Genomic DNA, 20,869 nt, shown 5'->3' on the forward strand with positions numbered 1-20,869 from the left:
ATGGCTTAGCCAAATTAGGAGCTTCGAAGTCAGAAAAGGCTGGAATTAAATTCTTGCTCTGCCACTTTCTAGCTGTGTGGCTTTAGGCACATAACCTCTATAATTTTCATTATCCTCAGTTTTAAAGTCATTCCCAAAATGACAGCTTCTCAGGGGTGATGCAAATATTAACACTCCAGAATGCATTTCTGCTGTCGGTCTCTCAGACATACTATCGTGTTGAAGACATTTGGGTCGATGACATAGGATGCATTTGCCACTTACTCTATTCATGAGGTAGCCTTGGTGAGCCCACCTCCTAAAACGTTTTCACTCTCTGGAAAGTTTTTAAATTAAATAGCATGGAGGGAACAACGCAGTGGATGCCGTGCTAGAAGGATGTTTAAAAAGGGCATGGCCCCACAGTTGGAAGCCTGTCTCGTGGTCTAGGGGAGAAGGCAGCTGGGATAGAGAAGGGATCACTAAGTCAATGATGGTTGGAGGAATCAGTCAGGATGGGAGATGTGTGCTCAAAGTAGATAAAGGATCAAACATGATAACCTCTCAGTATCTGTCTTGCAGACAATAATGCCCCAATAGGAGAGAGTATGGGGGAAATTGTCTGCCATGGAGGCAGGGGAAGGACTGGAAAGGGGGGTATACTGGGGACATTGGTGGTGGGGAATGTGCACTGGTGGAGGGATGGGTGTTTGATCATTGTATGATTGAAACTCAAACATGAAAGCTTGTAGCTGTATCTCACGGTGATTCAATTTAGAAAAAGGGGGAGGCATGTGAGGACTGCAGTACAAATTAGCTGGGTATGCCCTCAGACTCATAGGATGAGGTGCCAGATTCTAAACTAAGGTCTCTCTCTCTTCTCTCTCTTCTCTCTCTCTCTCTCTCTCTCTCTCTCTCTCTCTCTCTCTCTCTCTCTCTCTCTCCTCTCTCTTCATTTTCCCCTTTCTTTCCTCCAAATTTATTTTCAATCAAAGAAACCTTGCTTTATCACATTATTAGGTTTTAGTTGTATTTTATTAAAAATCATCTTGCACATAGAGTACATTGAGTTGACAACAAAAACTCCAGTTCTTTCCTTCAGCCTACAGTCAGCCCCTGCTAACCCAATGCATCTGCCCTCGGGAGGTTGGTGAAGTGTTCTGAGCTGAGCTGCCTTCCGGTGGTCGGCCCAGTCTCCTTCCCTCTTCCTGTCTGGTAACCACTCTTTGGTCCTACAGTCTCCAAGTTGACTTTGCCTCTCTTTAATTCATTTATTTGTTTTAGCCACTATATCAGTCCTGACACACAGTGAGGTTCAGGATCTGTATCATAAAAGAAGACATAAATAGCATCAGTTGTATTTTGAAAAGAGACATCTTTAAATCCATGCATTCCTTTGTAAGATTTTACAGCATGAAAAAAAATCTTCATAGAAAATTAAGTCTCCTAACTAAAGGAAATGCATTTGAAACTTGGTACTGTTTCAGCTCAGGTAGAACTCAGCTTCAACTCCATATCTTAGTCACAGACATTCTGCAAAATTCCTCTTACATAGTAAAATTTACAAGCATCTTTCATGTTAAAAATTTTCAAGAAATGGAGCAAAGCAGTAGAAATGTTGTTCTTCAACAGATATTTAATGCACAGCGATCGTATTTTCATAGTTGTGTTGCTCAGAAAAAGCTTATTTCAGGTGCTCAGAGTGCTACTCCATGGTGGTCCTGCGTGCATCCTGTATGCGTTTGTGTATTCTTTTATTTTGCCTTATTATATAATGAATACATACTCATTAAAACATCCAGATGGTTGAAATGTGCTCAGTGAGAGTCTCATATTCCCCACCTCTCCATTTCTTTCAACCCTTATATAAGAAATAACTGTTTAAACATCTGAATGTGCCAAGGTATTTTTATTACATCAAGATTCACGTTTCTTCTTTATGTTTCCAGAATTCAGACAACTCATAAATCGATCAGTTAAATGGTGGAAGGCTCTCTGCAGGCCTCCCAGTCCACTTCCTCTCTGTGGACGCTTTTATGGAGCATCTTTGCTCCCAGTTCCATATGATGTGCCAATCGTCTTAGTTGGCATCCATCTAAAACCATAAATTTGCATTCATTTTGAAAAATGCGAACTCTTTGAAGTTCATCATCCTAATTCATCATCCATCTGTTCAAGGTAAAAAAAAAAATTACAATTCGGGATTGTATTACCACCTGCTGGTGGTACTTCAGAAAAGTCACAAGTGGAAGAGGTTTGATTGGGATCAAAAGGTTCAAGTTCAGGTTATCAGCCGGGCTACTCACTACCCTGATTTGGAAATTTTGTAAAGATAGGCAGATATTTACAGACATAACTACCACATGCATACTTATATGTGTGTGTGTGTGTGTGTGCATGCACACACACACACACATAAACAGTGCTTTGAGTTTGAGTTCTTGTTTTACCAGCAATCTGAGTTTGGGAAACACTGTCATAAATTAAACAGTGCCCTCCCCCAGCCATTCTAAAGTAAAAGCTCGAATAAGGGAACAGTGAACTTTTATACCCAGGTTCATGGTTTGGGCAAACATGCAGTCCTATTGTGCTTGTGGCCATGGATGGGACTGAGTGGTGCAGTATTAACCCATCTTACCAAACCATCAATAGGAAATTTAGACCTGAGGAATTGGTGGGACTTTCTAGGAAAGTCTGGATATCAAAATCTAGACACTTGTGGGATGAAACAATAACCCTTTGCTTACATTCTGGGAAACCTGAGCCAGAAAAAGTTTGCTAAGTTTGTGGCATGCTGAGTAACTCCCCGCCATGAGATGCCCTTTGCACATTGGCATTTTAGTCTCTAGGAGACTAAAGAAAGAACAGAGAAACCTGCCAAGTTCTGTCTTATGACACTACACAATTTCCAAATACACGCCTAATACATGTTCTGCTGGAAGCCACTTTGGGTCAATCCACCTTCTTGATACTATGACCAAAGTAAGTGTCTGCTTTCATGGAGCTGGTCTTTTTGTGGGGTAAGAATGGCAGGTAATGTAGTAGAGGGGAACTCCTTGATCACCCTCTATTAGGGAGAGATCCAGGGAGAGTATAGGGTATTGAAATTTAGGGAAGAGAGGGCAGAAAAGGGAAGAAATACAGGGGAGAAGGAAAAACATAAGGAAAGGAGATAATGAGGTGGCGGGCTGGGGCCGGGTGCCTTGGGCACATTGAAAGTGTAAAGGGGAGTGGTAAAGTTTTAGATCCGAACTGCAGACTCAACAGCACTGAAAACCTGAGATCCAAACTACAGCAACCGGACTTTAAAATGTACTTGTTGTGGTACTACATGGACAGTATCATGTTAAGCGAAATGAGTCAGAAAGAGAGGGATAGACATAGAAAGATTGCATTCATCTGGGGAACATAAAGTAACAAAATAGGGGACTAACACCCAAGAGTGGCGAGATTAGTACCAGGAGTTTTGCTACATGGCTTGGAGGCCAGGCACACATTCTTGGGGAAAAAGGAGCTCAGATAGAGAAAGGAACACCAAATAAATGGTGTTGGGAGGATCTTCCCAGGATGGAAGAAGCATGCTGAAAGTAGACAATAGACCAAACATGTTACCAGTCAATGCCTCTTTTGCAAACCACAACACCCAAAAGGAGAGAGAGAACAAAAGGGAATGCCCTGCCACAGAGGCAGTGTGGGGTGGGGGGATGGGGTGGGAGGGATACTGGGACCCGTGGTGGTGGAAAATGGGCACTGATGGAGGGATGGGTATTTGATCATTGTATAATTGAAATCCAAGCACAAAAATTTGTAAGTCTACAACTGTACCTCATGGTGTTTCACTAATAAAAATTTAAAAAATAAATAAATAAAATGTACTTGTCAGACTAGGGAGGTGAAAGAGAACATGGCCTCACCAGTGGAGGGAAGTTGACATTGGTGGGATTGGCACTAGAACATTATATGTCTAAGAGTGAACTATTAATCACTTAGTAAATCACGGTTCTTTAATAAAATATTTTTTAATAAATGACAAATGATGAAAGGGGAGATTAAAAAAATTAAGCCAAAGAAGACTCCCCATATCCCCTGGTCAGATGAGTAATAGGAAGAAAATTATATTAGAAGATAAGACAGGGGGTGTCAGCTACCCGACTCCTAGACTGTGGTGTGGTCGGACCTGGAAGGGGGAGTAGGATGAGCACAGGGACAAAGAAAGAGTCTTGGCCGCATGTTGGTGGCTCTTGGCCCTGGACAACTCTGCATGCATCCTCCACGGGACAGCGAGGGGCAGAGTCACCCAGTTTAGTTCCCCATTGATGGCCGTGTTCACTGCTCTGCGGGATGGGGGATAGATGGGAACAGAACCAGGGAACAGAAGAAACCAAAATTTGAGTAAGAACCTAGTGAGGGGATTCTGGTGGTTTCATGCTTTGAACTGGCCTCTGAAGAAGAGAGATGCCAGACTTGGGGCATAATTTGTAGTTATCGCTATAGAGCCACCAGAAAGTTGGGTGAATGGAAACACGGATGGGGTAGGGCAGGTAGCGAATTGATTAAGTGGACTCAAAATGTATTTGACTAGGAAACACCCACTCTCAAGCCTCAGCAAATACGTCCACTAGGTGAAGTAGAAAGAGAAGTTTGGTGCACGGACAGGCTCCCTCTCTGGATATTGGTTTTCCTCACATATTTGTCTTAATCCAGAAGGATCCGTCACTTGGTTCATGGGCCCACTCATGAGGAGGGACCCGAGCAAACGCCAGTACAGATCTGAGCCTTGTCCAGTATATTGCTCCTCTGTGCGCTCATCATTAGAGCTTGAAGAAGAGGAGATGGAGCAGGAGGATGGGTCGAGGAGAAAGGGCAGGAAAGGAAAAAAAGAGATGAAAAATAGAACTGAGAAAACTCATTCTGACTTTTTTTTTTTAAATAAACGAACCTGTACCATATGTTCTGTGGAGGAAATAAAAGCTGCTTAAAGGTTGGGGTTGGAAGGTGGCGGCGAGGCAGGTAGCAGTGGGCTGCATGCCGGGGAGAGGCGTCCTGAGAGGAAGAAGGAGCGTGGGCAGCCCAGCTCACTGCATCCTAGTTACACAAATGCCAGAGGGGATTTTTTTTTCACCCTGTGGCCTTTAATTTACTCCTCTGCCATTTGACTATGCTAGCTAAGCAGCATTCCCAGGCTCTTCCTAGCTTTCGCGTGCTAGAGTGAACTGCTCTGTCTAATCACACGTCTTTCCAAATTATTATTCAGAAATTATGATTTGGCATCCAGGACTTCCCAGCAATTTCGGAAGTGCTGGAAGCTTGGTGACCCATTCTCTGTGTCATCTGACTGGGGTATTGAGCTGAGCTTTTGTTTATGTTAAGAAATCACATGCTGGGGAAAAGGCAGCTCAGATAGAGAAGGGACCACCAAGTAAAGGGTGCTAGGAGGGCCCGCTTGGGATGGGAGATGCATGCTGAAAGTAGACTATAGACCGAACACGATGGCCACTTAATACCTCTATTGCAAAGCACAACACCCAAAAGGAGAGAGCGAGAGAGAGCAAAAGGGTATGCCCTGCCACAGAGGTGGGGTGGGGTCGGGGATACGGGGTGGAGGTGATGGGAGGGATGCTGGGACCATTGGTGGTAGAAAATGGGCACTGTTGGAAGGATGAGTACTTGATCACTGTATGACTGAAATGCAAGCACGAAAGTTTGTAAGTCTGTAACTGTACCTCATGGTTATTCACTAATAAAAAAATTTAAAAAAAAAGCAATCAGGTGAAAGGAGGAAACCATAGAAACTCCAGAACTTTGGTGATCGAAGCTACCTCTTTGGTGAATCCGATCACAGTTTTTCAACATTGAAAATCCTTTCTCAGTATGCATGCTATTCGGTACATTAAGAGCTTTTAGGCTCAAACCAACGTGTTGGGGAGGTCATCATTAAAAATGGGTTCAATGTGGAGGATGAATGTTAAATCACTCTCTTTTTAAAAAATTTTGGTGGGAGGGAGGTATTGCGGCTATGGCCACTGGAGTTCAGGGGTCACTTCTGATGCAAGGGGGACCTTTTGGTGCCGGTGACTAAATAAGATCAGGCACATGAAAGACAAGGGCCTTAACCCCAGAACTTTCTCTGTGGCCCAAAGATACTCTTAATATAAAGTTTAGGTAAGAGTCACAGTCACGGTCCTCCCGTTATCCTCCCGTTATTTATCAATTTGCTTGAGTGGGCCCAGTAACGTCTCCATCGTGAGACTTGTTACTATGTTTGGCATATTGAATACGTCATGGGTAGCTTGCCAGACTTTGCCATGCAAGCAAGATACTCTCGGTAGCTTGCTGGGCTCTTCGAGAGGCGCGGAGGAATCGAACCCAGGTCGGCTGGGTCTGTCGCGTGCAAGGCAAACGCCCTACCGCTATGCTATCGCTCCAGCCCTTATTCTTAAGTACTAATATATAACTCAAAAGATTTCATACCTTCTAAGAAGTGCTACATTATAATAATGAAGTCACATTTTAAATGCTGAGTCCACTTCCCTACACACATGCTCCATTCATGGCACCACATGGCACTGCTCCTCCCTCCGGTATGCTAGGTGGGGCCCTGATGGCTCCTGATCATCCCAGGTGCCAATGGCACTGGCTGAGCTCTACCCGTAGTTGTCCATATTCTTAAAAATTCCATTTAGATATATGTGTTTCTATTACTAATTGGGGGAAAGGCAGAATGTCAGCTTATTCCCATCGCATCTTCCAAGGTAGCTTTTTATTAACTTATAAATTCATAGTATGAAAAAGAACAAAGCTAATATACTTTACCCATGATAGATACTATAGAAACCAACTTCAACCCACAAGAGGATGATTACAGCTAAGTTTTGGAAGCTCTATTAGTTCATATACCCTGGTTCCTATAGGCCTATCTGTCCTTTTTTAAGGTCTACTGTACTGACTCCTACAATTTAAGCCTTGGGATTTCAGTGCCAGAGAATCAGATTGTCCAATGACTGAGAAGACAAGTTTTGCATAGAGGTCCAGGTTTTGATTTCCCCAAACCACATAATCCCATGAGCACAGCTAACCTCCGGGCACACCCCCATTACTTCCCCCCACCCCAGTCCCAACAATGAGTAATAGCTGGGAGTAGTCCCTGAGTATCAAAGGGTTTAGTAAAGAAAACCCCCCCCTTTTTTTTCTTTTAGGTAATAGTAACTTCCGTGAATAGACTTTATGGCATAGCTCTAATATGATTCTCTTAAAGAAGGTAGCAATGATACGATAAGGAAGCAAAGCAGACCTGACTCCTCCACCCTTTAAGCTTTTCCACCTTGTAAGGGAGATTCCTCAGATATGCTGATGGCCATCTTTCCCTTCTCTTGCAGGGCTTTGCAGGAAATGCAAACGCAGACAGTGTTGTGTACTATCGACTGCAGCCTTCCATCAAAGCCAGGCTTCTGCGCTTCATCCCTGTAGAATGGAACCCCAAGGGCAGAATCGGAATGCGAATCGAGGCGTTTGGATGTACCTATAGTAAGTGTTTGTTTATCCAGCATACTAAAATGGATATCACAAGAGATGCTTTAACAGCCGAACTGCACACGGAAATTGACTTTGTAGCTATGTAAAGAAATATAAAGGTGGCCAGAATGTTTTTTTGTGTGTATGTGTATGTGTAGAAAACCTTTGTGTTGTGTGCTTGCACTCAGACATGCCAATATTGACTTTGGTGCTCAGTTTTTATATATTGAATCAGAAATGGAAGTATATTGCAGATGGGTCAATAGAGATGTACATATATAATATATATATATATATATATATATATATATATATAATATATATAGTGAGTCCATCTGTAGGGCAACCAGATCCGAGCTTTTAAACATCGGGGCCAGAGGGCTAGTATAGCAAGTAGCACGTTTGCCCTGCACATGGTCAACCCAGGTTCAATTCCTGGTACTGCATATGGTCCCTCAAGGACTGCCAGGAGTGACATCAGAGCACAGAGCCAGAAGGAAGCCCAGGCACAGACAGATGTGTACCTCCCCTCCAAACCAAAAACAAACCAAAAATAAGAAAACCAAAAAATGACCATCAGAGCTATTCCCCATTGTGCTACATTTGATGAGGTTTCATTTTTGTGCTCAGAAATGAATAAAAGAGACCGTGCTGGTGCTCCCTTCAGTGGGACCAGTCATCTATTAGGAGGCCAAAGTATCCTTTTCTCTCTAGCCTAAATATAATATGCCCCAGAACTTGCTTATAAATGTGCCGTGACTTCAACATAAATTAGCAGAGAAAAGTAAAGACTCCTGTCCAGATTATAAAATGTGTTTGAAATACACTCACATAAAGGATGAGGCAGAAACCACCGATTTCACAGACTCTCCCCTTCATGAAGCATTTTATTGGTTCTCTTTGTGGGGAAGGGCCCTTCGAGATATTGATAGCCCATCTCAAGCCACACCATCCTGTGAGACAGTCTTTCATGAGAGAACGGTGAGTTAGTGCCTCGATCTTCAACCAGCAGATGCGCAGTCTGAGGGGGGAGGCGATTCCATCCTTGGCCCAGCGTCTCCCAATTAGCACATGGGGGCGTTTGAAAAGGAGCTGGGGAGGCCAGATTGTCGGCAGCTCAGCCTGTGAGCAGACTTTTGTGTTTTAGCTTTTTCACACCTATCTGATCACTCTGAGATGTAGGTCCAGTTAGATCCTGCTTCGTGCTAGTTATGTCAAAAGGCTCTTCCTAGAGAAGGTCTGAAGATCACAGCAGTTGCCTCAACCTCAATCAGACGGAGAACCCACGGGGTACAGCTGGCAGAGGTCGCCTTCCTAGGGAGGAGGACTGCCAGCACCTGCCTCTGCCATTGGATAGGATTGACAAACCCTTTGTCCCTGCGCAGAATACTTGCCATAATAGTATCTACAGCAACAGTAATAGCTGTCTTTCCAGGATTAATCACATTCATTGTTGGGATTCTAGAACTGGCACGGTTTTCTCATGCCTGTTCTATGTCCGGCGTATATTAAGCGGTCAGTGTATCACCACGAAAGATGAATGGTAGTAGATAGTAGGTCCATCTGCCCACCGCCTTTGAAAGTGATAGAACTGACAACAACAGCGTGAGGTTGGTCCGAGGGAGAGAGGGACAGGCTGGGTTGGAGCCAGGTGCCAGCACCAGAACCCAAAGGCCTGCGCCTGCTCCGGCCAGGCACTGAAGCGGGGATGAACCACGGGCAGCTTCCTGCTCACCATCTGGCCTGCATGCTGCTGCCTTTCCTGGCTCCAGCCGTCCAGCGCCCTGTGACTGGTCACCTGCTTTTTTTTTTTACTTGAATCAGTTCACCCTTTAAGAAAGTCGAAACAAAACTAAAGAAAAATCTCTTTACAAGATGGGATTCGAGGACACAGAACTTGAGCAGTTGGCTTGAGGTCATTATTTTGGGGGCCTTTGATGACTCAGTTTCATGGCGCCTTCCTCCCCTTTGTCATAGCTGCAGTATCCTGGGGTCCCACACTAAGGGAGCTCCTTGCAGACTTGGTGGTGATGCTCCCCAGGGGGCTGCTCTCTTGGGGTGGGGTGCGCACAGTGGCATTGCCACTAGTGATGTGGAACAGGTCCTGGGATCGAACTCGTGGCCTCACGCTGGCAGACACCACCACTGGGCTTCATCTTCAGGCCCTGTGTCCTGGGATCAGAAGCATGGAACAGAGTCCCTGCCACAGGTTGGAAACTTAGCAAAACAGACTTCCAGATCCTTCCTATTTATAGTTAATTCCCTCCTCGTGTAGAGCATCCACCTGGCAAAATATTTACTTCTCACGGTGTAATAATAACTAACAATCACTGAGCACCGACTCTATGTCAGATGCAGTTTTTACAGACGTTCTAATTGAATCCTCAAAATCAGCCACCTAATAGAGCCTTAGAAATATTAAGCAATTTTCCCAATAGCACACACTTAATACACATTCAATCTGGGATGTAAATGCCGCATTAATTTCAACAAGGCTGCTGCTACCGTGGGGCTGAGAGGAACACGCCACTTTGTCAGGCCTGTACTGGCAAACACAGCATCCTGAGCGCTTCTCTGCTGTGTGCAGTGACCCTCGCGTCCCTGGCCCCCGACCTCTTCTCTCCACGTGTGCTTTGATTGATCGGCAGTCGCACAGGTACATTCTTTTCCCAGTGGCTTGGCTCACTGCCCCTCGGAGCAAGCGTATCGTCTATGTATCTTATCAGCCGCCTCTTCTCCTTGACCCATGCTTGGCCAAGCAGTCCCGAGAGCCACTGTGATTTTAAACTCAAACAGGAACACATGTGGTAAAGGATGGGTCAGGCTAGGGTGGAAAGTGGTGGTAGATGATTTTTGGGGAGAAGATGGGGAGGAATGGGCTCAGTGAAAAAAAAAATCTCATAAATTACCTGCAAGTGACACCAAAATGGCTTGGGGATAAGTGCCTTATGGAAATGTGCTTGATCAAATGGACTCGATTTCCTCGATGATGCCATCGCCACACTCACATCCTGCTCCTATTATTGGCTTCCATTCGTTGCAGAATATTATTTTACCCAAGCCGACTGCGACAGAAGTCTCCTTGATCGGACAGCTAATATGCGTCAGATATGATTCTTGCTGGCATTTTCAGGTTTATTCCTAACAATACACTGGAGTAGGTGCTTGAATATTACTAATTTGTATAGGATTAAGAGGAGCTGAGCAGAATTATCTGCTGGGTGAGCCCTGTGGCTTGTTCTGGGTTGTCTGACGGGCCCACCCCTTTCTCCTGGGCTCAGGAGGAAGATCTGCAGATGCTGCCAACCCCAGAATCCAGCCGCAGGAGATTTTCTGCAGCTCCCCTGATTAGCCTGGATCCAGGATCAGACTGAATTCTCTCCAGATACACATGACAGTTCTCTCATAATCCCTAGGAAGAAGGAAAGGTGGGGCCTGGGGAGTAGGTGGCTGTCTCCTGAAAGCTAGTCACAAGCACAGGCCCTGCTGGCTGTGAAGTGAATCTGTCCAAGGGTGAGGAAGGCCTGGAGGATGTTACAGCTCTAGGTCTGTGAGTCCCCCTCCACTGTGCCATGTTTTGCATCTCCTTGGGGGAACTTTGCCAGAAGCATAGGTCTCTGACCTGAAGGAAGGGAAATTTAAGAACTTTCATCTAGGATCACAAAGCCTAGGTGTTAATCTCAGATTTGAAATAGGAGCCCTCAGGCTAGCACAGGGATTAAGGCATTTTCCTTATATGCCTCCAACCCTGGTTAGATCCCCATCACCATGTGGTCGCCTGGACATGGCCAGGAGTGACCCTCAAACATCAAATCAGGAGTAGCCTTGGACCACCCGGGATACTGCCCCCCCAAACCCAACTCCTCCCCAAATAAATCAATAAAATCGAAGCCTTCATTTTCCAAAGTCAGTGCTCTTGATTTAATTTTTTTTTCTCTTTGGGTCACACCTGGTGATGCACAGGGGTTACTCCTGGCTCTGTACTCAGGTGTCAGTCCTGGCGGTGCTCAGGGGACCATATGGGATGCTGGGAATTGAACCCGGGTTGGCCGCGTGCAAGGCAAACGCCCTACCCACTGTGCTATCTCTCCAGCCCCAAGTCAGTGCTCTTCGGATCACTTACATACATTTAAGTGTATATTGGTACTTGTCGAAATAGAACTCTACTAGATACTGTAAAGGGATGAAATTCTAAAGTAATCAATGATGTCCTATCCTAAGTGGAACTGTATAATCTCACAAACATTGTACAAACTCCATACAAAATATTGATCATGAGTGCAGGACGTGAAAAGCACATGGCTCAGTACGTTGAGACTGGTATAAGAAACTTCATTGCCAATAGTTTTAGATGAGGAGATGCAGATATTTTTACCTACACAGCCAAGGAGGAGGGTCCAACCAGAGTCCAGTTGCAGAGGTGCACTCCAGTCAAACCCGGGAACAAGGACTGTGTGGATGATCCTCAGTTTAGACTCAAATGAGGGCAACATATATTGATATCGGCTCAGTTAGGAGACTTTTGACCTGGTTTGTACTATTGACAATGAAGCCTCAGATTAGAGAAACAGAAATCAAAGAAATTCGGTTCTTCTGACTTGAATTAGCTTTAAAGTATACTGAGGTCTTTGGACCAATAGAACCTGTGGCCTTATGGGAGTGGACTTGAGTTGCCATCTTTTTTTTTTTTTTTTTTTTTTTTTTGCTTTTTGGGTCATACCTAGCAATGCATCGGGGTTAATCCTGGCTCTGCGCTCAGGAAATACTCCTGGCAGTGCTCAGGGGACCATATGGAATTATGGGATGCTGGGAATCGAACCCAGGTCGCCTGCATGCAAGGCAAACGCCCTACCCACTGTGTTATTGCTCTAGCTCCTCGAGTTGCTATCTTTGAAGATTGTTTATTTGAAGGTGGTATGTACTGTAAGAGGGTCTCTAGAAAAGAGATGCTTGGAAAAGAAAGGGGAGAGTAAACTTACCCCATGGTTGGCTTCTTGAGTTCTAGTGCTGGTAAAATAGGTCAGATCGGGACTCCTAATTTCTCAGGTTGGAGATATAGAATTAGAATGGAAACCTATAGAAACCACTTTTACTGCATATTAACATTTCCATTGATTGCATTATTGTGAACAATAAGTATGAAATTCTGTGTTTGAACAACTCCTTATGGCTTTGAAGAGGAAAAAATGCATTTCTATCATAATTGAAGCATGTCTTTTATGCTGTTTCTGTAGTCTGAATTTTTATGCCACCCGCACGTCCCCTCCTCGCTCTTGTGTGGCCTAGAACAAATGTTGGCTCAGGTTACTGATGCCAGGGAGTCCTGTGAGTGTGTCAGGGAAGTAGTGGGGGTGGGAGGACCACACATAATTTTATTGCCCTCTGTCCCAATGAATTGGAGCAATAACTTGTTATGAAGGAGCATCAAATGAATGGGAAATCCATATCAAAGAGCTTATTCTACTTTTATGTCGGTACCCTTGAAGTTGTTTCCTGGGTAATGAGAGACGTCAAAGCTAAATTTTTACCAACTCAAAGGGAAAGTATAAATTTCAGATGTCTTGTCCAGAGCAGCCGTGTGTGTGCATGTTTATAGATCTAGACTTCTAGAAAATAAAAAGGGGCACCTAAGGAAAGAACTTGTGGAAGACAGAGAAAACAAGAAGGAAGTATTCCGTGGTAAAGAAATACAACTCTGCTAAGTGCCCCAAAGAAAAATAAACAAAGACAGAGACAGGAAAATGACTGGGTAAAAGTGAATGTGCCCTGTCAGACATGTCCTTATAAAGTGGCAATTAAGCCACAGGAGATAATGTTCTTTAATTGTGGATAAATTGAGAGGTAATTGCCCTTAGTATAAATACGAAGTTTTCTTTTCTCTTGTTTCTATGTAAATATCTTGATTTCACCATCTATGATCTTCCCTTCCTTGTCCTCATTAGAATAAAATTATCCCCCTGCCCAGCCTTCATGAACGGACACCCTTCCTTTGATATGACACACCTTCATGGCTTTTCGAGACAGGATCTTTACACAGTGCCCAGGACACTTGGCCTCCCACCTGCCTTTTACCTAGATAAGTTCTCTGATTCATCATCTTTCCTCAGAAGAAGTCACCTTTTCTGACAATGGCTCTGACACCCCTTGTTTAAGTCATAGGACTTTTCCACCTGCCCCTGGACTGGCCCTTCTGTACCTGGTCACATCACACACACATACTTTATACTTACTATTGAGCCTCAGAGAGAGGAATGAATGAAGGGGGACAGGAAAGGTGAGTCTTTGGGGGGCTTTCCCCATCATCCAGTGCATATTCAACCCATGAAGATTAGACATAGAGCATAGGAAACACTGAGTGAGTAGATTGGGAAAGAAGAAATGTACGGGAACCTCTTTTCTGGGGCAATCAGAGCAGGGCTGGTGAGCCCAGTACCCACCCCAACAGAGCACCTGCAGCTGAAAACCTCCAGAACCCAACCACCGCCATCCTCACGGCCCATCTCCAAAGGCCCCGGATGAGCCCTCACACATGAGGATGAATCTTCTGGAAAACTTAGATATGTGGTTTCTGTGACCAAAATCACCAGGCTCTCATGGACTTGGAAATGGCCGATCTGTTCCCCTTTCCCTGTCTTTCTCAGAGCCTGGTGGTCACGCCCACAAACTGCCTCCAGCACCATAGAAGCTCATTAATAGCCATTATCCAGAGACTCATAAATAAATCTTGGAAGAGAGCAACAAGCTGCAGAGATGCCTCTGGATCCCAAAGTCATCTCCAATTGTATCACCCTATTTAAAATTTTGGAATTCTTGGAGCTCATGGCCACATTCATGGCCGTGCGAGATTACCTCCTCTACTCCACTGATATATCAGAAGTAGCCCACCACAGTTAAGGGTGGGGTTAGGATAGAGACAGTTGGGGTTAAGATAGAGAGCATTTGAGAAAGAAAGAAGGAAGGAAGTGAGGGAAGGAGGGAGGGAAGGAGGAGTGGAGGGAGGGAAGAAGGAGTGGAGGGAGGGAGGGAAGAACGAGTGGAGGGAGGGAGAAGGGAAGGAAGGAAGGAAGGGAGGGAAGGAAGGAAGGAAGGAAGGAAGGAAGGAAGGAAGGAAGGAAGGAAGGTAGGTTTTGTTATTGGTGTTCGTTGGGTGGTTTTTGAGCCACATCCAGCTGTGTTCCCAAGCTTACTCCTGGCAGCGGGGCTCGTGGACCGTGTGGAAGGCCAGAGATTGAATTCAGGTGGGCCATACGGGTAGCATCCTTCTTGCTGTACTCTCACTCCAGCCCCAGATGTTCAGAGTTTTTGACTAGTATGCGTAAATGCATACTTAAATACTTAGACTTTTTAAATGTAGACTGTTTAGAAGAAAGTTATAGATTCTACTTAATGCATGGATATAAGTCAATAATTACAAACTGAAGTGAACTTTTAAAAAATACGAATGTGCCCTTTATAATGTAAAAAATGTCAATATATTTTTTTGAATGTTGGAAAGTTGAAACTACTTACATCAGTAGATTTTGGTTTAGAAAACATATCAAGAGCAAATAGAAGGAAGTAGCATAAGAAGTGCAAATTTCACTTGGGTGAAGAAAACTATAGAGAATTAGGTAACTAAAATTTTCTAATCGGCATGCTGATCTCCCATACAATTTGTCTTGTTATGGAAGTAATGAAAACTGAACATTTATTTGATTTACTGTATAAAATAATGATAATAAAACTCAATTCCTGTTTATTGAGCAACTCCTACATGCTAACTACCAAAAGCCCAATCATTATGGATTTCTAATCCTTGCCCTCAAGTTGTCCATCCAACTCTAGCTGAGAAATTCTATTTTATGCCAAAGTTTAAAAAAGAGATTGATTTGAGCTGGCCCTAAAAATCAAAGAGGATAAATTATAATTCTCTGAAAAGTTTTATAGTCTTAAGATTTTAAATTTGCTGGGTGATATTATTATAAAACTTAAAATTAAGCTTAGCTATTCTAATACTAAAATGAAGAAAACAATGAAAATTCACCAGGATTATGTCAAAAGAATTCAAACCCAACTGAGGCTTTTTATGACCAAAGATGTAAATTTCTTAGCATTAATTAGCATGGTATCTATAGTTTTAAAACATATTAGATATGCTTATGTGAATGGACTCATGACAATACCAAAAATACCTTATTAGCCTCCTAAAGCAAATAGTAAGGAAGCAGCTCATTTTGAAAATGAATAAATTAAGGGGAAAAATCAAGCATTTATCCTAAACAAATAGAAGACAAGAGAGAATTTCTCTTTCGATCTATATTCCAGGTAATAAATAAAGAAAGACTAATAGAACATATAGGCGCATTGCAACCCTGGTTAAATTAATGGACCGAGTCAATTATTACAGAAGATCTCATGCACTAAAAAATAAAAATCACCCCAAAACACCCATCTGCTTTTGGAACCAGGCATGGGAGTGGGGAACTTTTATTTCAACTGTTTTGTTTCCTGAAACAATGATAATGTATGTTCACGATCACGACCACCCTGTTGTTCGTCGATTGCCTCGAGCAGGTGCCAGTAACGTCTTCTTCGTCCTAGCCCTGAGATTTTTTTTTTAAAGTGCCATATTCAAGGCTTTTTCAGGGTTAGGAGAATGAGACCCATCATTGTTACTGGTATTTGGCATATTGGGTATACCACGGGGAGTTTGCCAGACTCTGCCGTGTGGGCATGTTACATTTGGTAGCCTGCCAGTTTGACCAAATTAGGAATGAGATGATAAGATGTCGCGCGAATGCGGCCGCGCGCTTCCGGGAGCTGAGTGTGATAATCTCTGGATCCTGGCCATTGTTGGAGTTATACGGCAGTTGGTGGGTGTAACTGTCTAGTTACTGGCAGGTCCAGTCCCAAACTGTGCAGGCTTGGAGATCTCAGCCCCGGGTCCCACACACCTGGGTTCCTCTGTCAGTTCTTTTATGCGTGAGGCTCATCCAAGTGTGTGGAGAGTGGTCCCAGCATGGCCTTGGCTGGGCCTCGGTGGTCTTCAGCTGTTGGGCCCTGGTGGAGACAGTCAGGCATAGGGTAGGAGACTCTGCCTTGTTCTCTCCCAGGAGCTGAGTGTGATGATCTCTGGATCCTGGCCATTGTTGGAGTTACACGGCAGTTGGTGGGTGTAACTGTCTAGTTACTGGCAGGTCCAGTCCCAAACTGTGCAGGCTTGGAGATCTCAGCCCCGGGTCCCACACACCTGGGTTCCTCTGTCAGTTCTTTTATGCGTGAGGCTCATCATGTATGTTATATAAAAATAAATAATTACAAACATGCTATTTAAAAGTGATATGTATTACCAGTATATAATTCAGCAATTATGATTGCTGTAGAAACAATATATAAAAATTACCTCATGGTGTCTCACTAATAAAAATTAAAAAAATTAATTCTATAATCTAGATTGTCTGTTTGTATATTTATATAAAAAGGTAGGTAGATAGATTTATTTTTTTAATGCTTTGTGGCTCTGAAATTCAACTCACAAGAGCTATAAACCTGAGAAGACTATTCATGAAGGACAAAAATATTCTCCAGGAGATCCACATTTAAATGACAACTTCCTCCCTCCCTCCCTCTCTTCCCTTTTTCCTTTTTTCCTCCCTCGATCCTTCCTTCCTTCCTTCCTTCCTTCCTTCCTTCCTTCCTTCCTTCCTTCCTTCCTCCTTCCCTTCCTCCCTCCCCCCTTCTTCTTTTCTCCTTCCCTCCCCTCCCCTCCCCTCTCCTCCTCTCCTCTTCTCCTCTCCCCTCCCCTTCCTTTCCTTCCCTTCTATCCAGTCCTCATTTGTTTTGGGCCTTACTTGGTTGTACACATGACTGGAGGTCATTCTTTGCTCTCTGCTCAGCAGTGACCCTTGGTGGTACCTGGAATCAAATCAGGGTCAACCGCATCCAGTGGGAGGAAGGTTTCTTAACCATTCATCCTTGGTAGTTTGTTTTGGTTGGGCTAGGGAATACATCTGTCAGGACTCAACCACTATTCCTGGATTTGTGCTAGGTCACTCCCAGCTGAGCTTCAGGAACCATATGCTGTGCTCAAGATTGGGGCTGGCCACATGCAAGGCACACACCTTATGTCCCGTACTCTCTCATGATCTCAAGTGAGTTCTTAAAGTTGCATCTCAATTTTTGAAAATCATTATATTCTTTGAGACTTTCCCTGTGTTTATTAACACAATTACATAAAAAAATTGAAAATAACCTGTCAGTTTATAGGGTATCATGATGTTTAGGCCAAAAGAAGACAGAACTTACTAGGCTAGGAAGTCCAATATCTGCATTCAAGCTTCGGAATGGCTGGAAATTGAGAAACTTAAGGTGGAGCACTGAAAAACTTAAATGGAGCACTTAAGGAGAGAAGAAGAAAGAGGGGGACTGGTTCAGTTCCCTTAGATTTAACCATCCCTTAAATCCTGGGCTGATTCCCTAACTTCACTTGCCTAACAAAAGCTCCCTAAGTATCCTGGTGAAAACTGAAAGATGGAGAGGCAAATCTGCAGGATTTCAACATGAACTTCCTGGAGTCAGGAAGACCAGTTCTGGGATTCCAGTCCTGCCCATGGAGAGGGACTTTGTAACCATCTGACGCTTAACTGCAAAGTCCAAAGGGTCTTGGCCTGGTGGGAAAGACCATGCTTAACTCGAGGGTATCCCAGGGCTAAAGACAGCACTTAGGTTGGTGCTATTTAGAATCAAGGGGATACTCATCTTGCCTCTCCCCCGTCTCCCTCTCGTCACATTCGCCTCACCCTCTCCTGCCCTCATCCTTCTGCATCCACCCCACTCCTTTCTTCTAGCTCACTTTTCTCATCCTGAGAGAGTGGTCATCTCAGCTAAAACAGTCCTTCCACAGTAATGGCATCCCCGGTGTAGATAGTGTTGATTTAGAACTTCCTGTTCAGAACACTCCTACCATTCTCTTATTTTCCTTCGGGTTCCACTTGAGATTTGTAAATGTATCCGCTCACCTGTGGTGTGTCGGTTGCCTGGTGTCCACCTTTCCCTTCACAAGGGCAGAAGGTGGTCACTATTACGGCAGTGGAATTATTCCCCACTATTTCAAAGAAGGAGACTCAGCATCTGCATTTCAATGATCTGCTTTGATATTTGAAAAGTTACAAAAAGGAAGAGCCACAGAAATTCAATGTCCTTCAAAGACACAATATAGTGTCCTTGAAGTCGAAGATGGTACCACACTCGTGTCTATTTAAAAGCTTCATTTAGATTAGTAGATTAGTATTTGTGTGTCAGTGATCATATTTGTTCCCATAACCTCCTGGAGCCCGACCAACCTTAACTCAGTCTATTTAAAACCATGATAGTGAAGTTAGCTTTTCCCTGCGGTTATATGAAGCCCTTGATCCTGTGCCTCTTCCTTTTTATTGTATTAATTTTAGTTGTTTGAAACTTAAGAGTCCCTTAAATCATCCTGTGTTCTTCTATGCTACTATGCAAAAAATAGTACAACTGATTTCCTGCTGCTTTATCCAGTACGTGGTCTCACCCAGCCATCTCTTCAAAACCCAATTCAGTAATGCAGATCTCAAGTGCCTATGCATCATACCGTTGCTTTAATATTTCACTACCTAACAGTTAAGCGGGGACTCGGTCTGATTTATGTTTCTTAGAAGTCAAAATTGAGCCTCTGTTTCGTAATTCATAGGTTGTAATTTCCAAATAAAGAAACAGTCTGCAGTTTGTAAGGCTGACTACAGGGTTAGCCAAGGAGAGTTTGGTCCATCACTCTTTCTCCAGTGATAACCCTCTTTTTGGGGGATGATTCCCAGACAATTAGAGAAGCTTCTCTTGTCTTTTTTTCAGGAACTCTTTCAGTCTTTCATAACCTTGAGACAGAGTCACTTTTCTATTTTTCAAGGATAGGTTTTCCACATTTTCTGTTTCATTTTTTCTCTTTTAAGTTTCTTAGTCAACTGACCTCATCAATAATGCAGTGATTCATAGTTTAACTCACAGAATCAATTTCTCCCTGCAACATCTTTCAGGGACAAGTCTCTACCACCTCCACAGTTTTCTGCAAGTGCCACCTATGGTATGAATAAATAAAAGATTCGTTTTTCCATGGTTCCATTCAATATGCAATAAAGTGATTCATTTCTAGAGAATGACTTCTGTTGCCTCATTTTCTTCCTGTCACATAACCTTCATGCTCTCTCTTGACTCAGAATCACTGAGGAATGTGCATTCCTGGGACCGTTCTCAGAGGTCCTAATTTGGTAAACATCAGACAGAGCCCAGGAGACTGTGGATGGGGACCCCAAGACATTCTCCTCAGTTGATTCCCACATGACCTGACTCAAACTCTTGTTTAATAAAGCCTTATTTTACATATGTATGCTTTTCTTAGTATACTGTTTGGAGGACACTGCTTTTCCATCTCATCTTCTCTTATAATTTGAAAAGGCTTGAACCTCTGGAGCAGGGGTAATGGAGGGCTGCTGGATCAAGAAGGTATTGCGGGGAGGAAGGTTGGTGTGTAATATACGCAGAGCTAGGACAAACTGTTGGCTGCGTGTGGAGGAAGAGCATTTCTGCGGCGCAGGAGACGTCCTCCTCTGAGACTGAGTGGCTCCTCTCTTTGTATACATGTCAGAAATGGTTTGATACTCAGCCCTGCTGCAGACACCAAGCTCCGAGCCGCACCTCCAATAATCACATCTCCGGGAAAGCGTGTCTTCCCTGCTAGATTGTAAGCACCTTGAAAAACAAATGCTTTTTGTTTTTATGCGTTGCCTTCTCCTTGGTGCTCTCAGAAAGGCCTTCGTAAATAAGCACTGGAGAGATGAGCACAGAACACACATTTCCGCAATCCTGCTTCTGACACACACTCCCTGGGAGACATTTGAATATTTTCTATCAGAAAATTCTTCATGCTACAGGAGATTGTATTTCTGTAGCATGCAAATAAAGCAAACTATATCTCTTTCCCGGGGTCACAGGAAGAATTGATAGGAGAGTTGGGGCCTGAGATCTTTGTGAGTCTCTTTTGTCCTGGCTTCCTGCTCTAAATGGGAAGATGGGAGATGGAGGATTCACTGAGGATTCGGGTCACTGGCAATTGTTGTGGTGAGTCAGCTTAAGCATTAGCTGACAGGCTGAGAAAAAGCCGCAGAACCTGGATGGCTCAGATGCCTTATTCTTACAGCACATCCTGGCAGTGACATTGATAATTGAGGGTTTCTTTGAAATTCATGATTTTTCTTTTCAATAAATGCACCGAATACATTTTAAGACTTTTTTTTTTCCCTGTACCTTTTTTCCTAGCCCAGTAGGGAAACAATTAACTAGCAGCATTAGCATTTGTAATGCTTAGTATTTATTGAGTTCTAAT

The 20,869-nt window shown here is 43.7% G+C and overlaps 1 protein-coding gene across 1 annotated transcript in view; it reads left to right on the top strand.

Annotated features, from left to right (window-relative positions):
- Positions 1-20,869, top strand: part of CNTNAP4 (contactin associated protein family member 4) — a 287,713-nt gene that overhangs the window by 148,260 nt on the left and 118,584 nt on the right. The window contains exon 4 of the mRNA XM_056135853.1: positions 7,356-7,503. Within this exon, the coding sequence (XP_055991828.1) occupies positions 7,356-7,503 (148 nt within the window). The remainder of the gene's footprint in view (positions 1-7,355; positions 7,504-20,869) is intronic.

The sequence above is a fragment of the Sorex fumeus genome, unplaced genomic scaffold, assembly GCF_029834395.1.
Source record: "Sorex fumeus unplaced genomic scaffold, SorFum_2.1 ptg000122l, whole genome shotgun sequence".
Taxonomy (NCBI): domain Eukaryota; kingdom Metazoa; phylum Chordata; class Mammalia; order Eulipotyphla; family Soricidae; genus Sorex; species Sorex fumeus.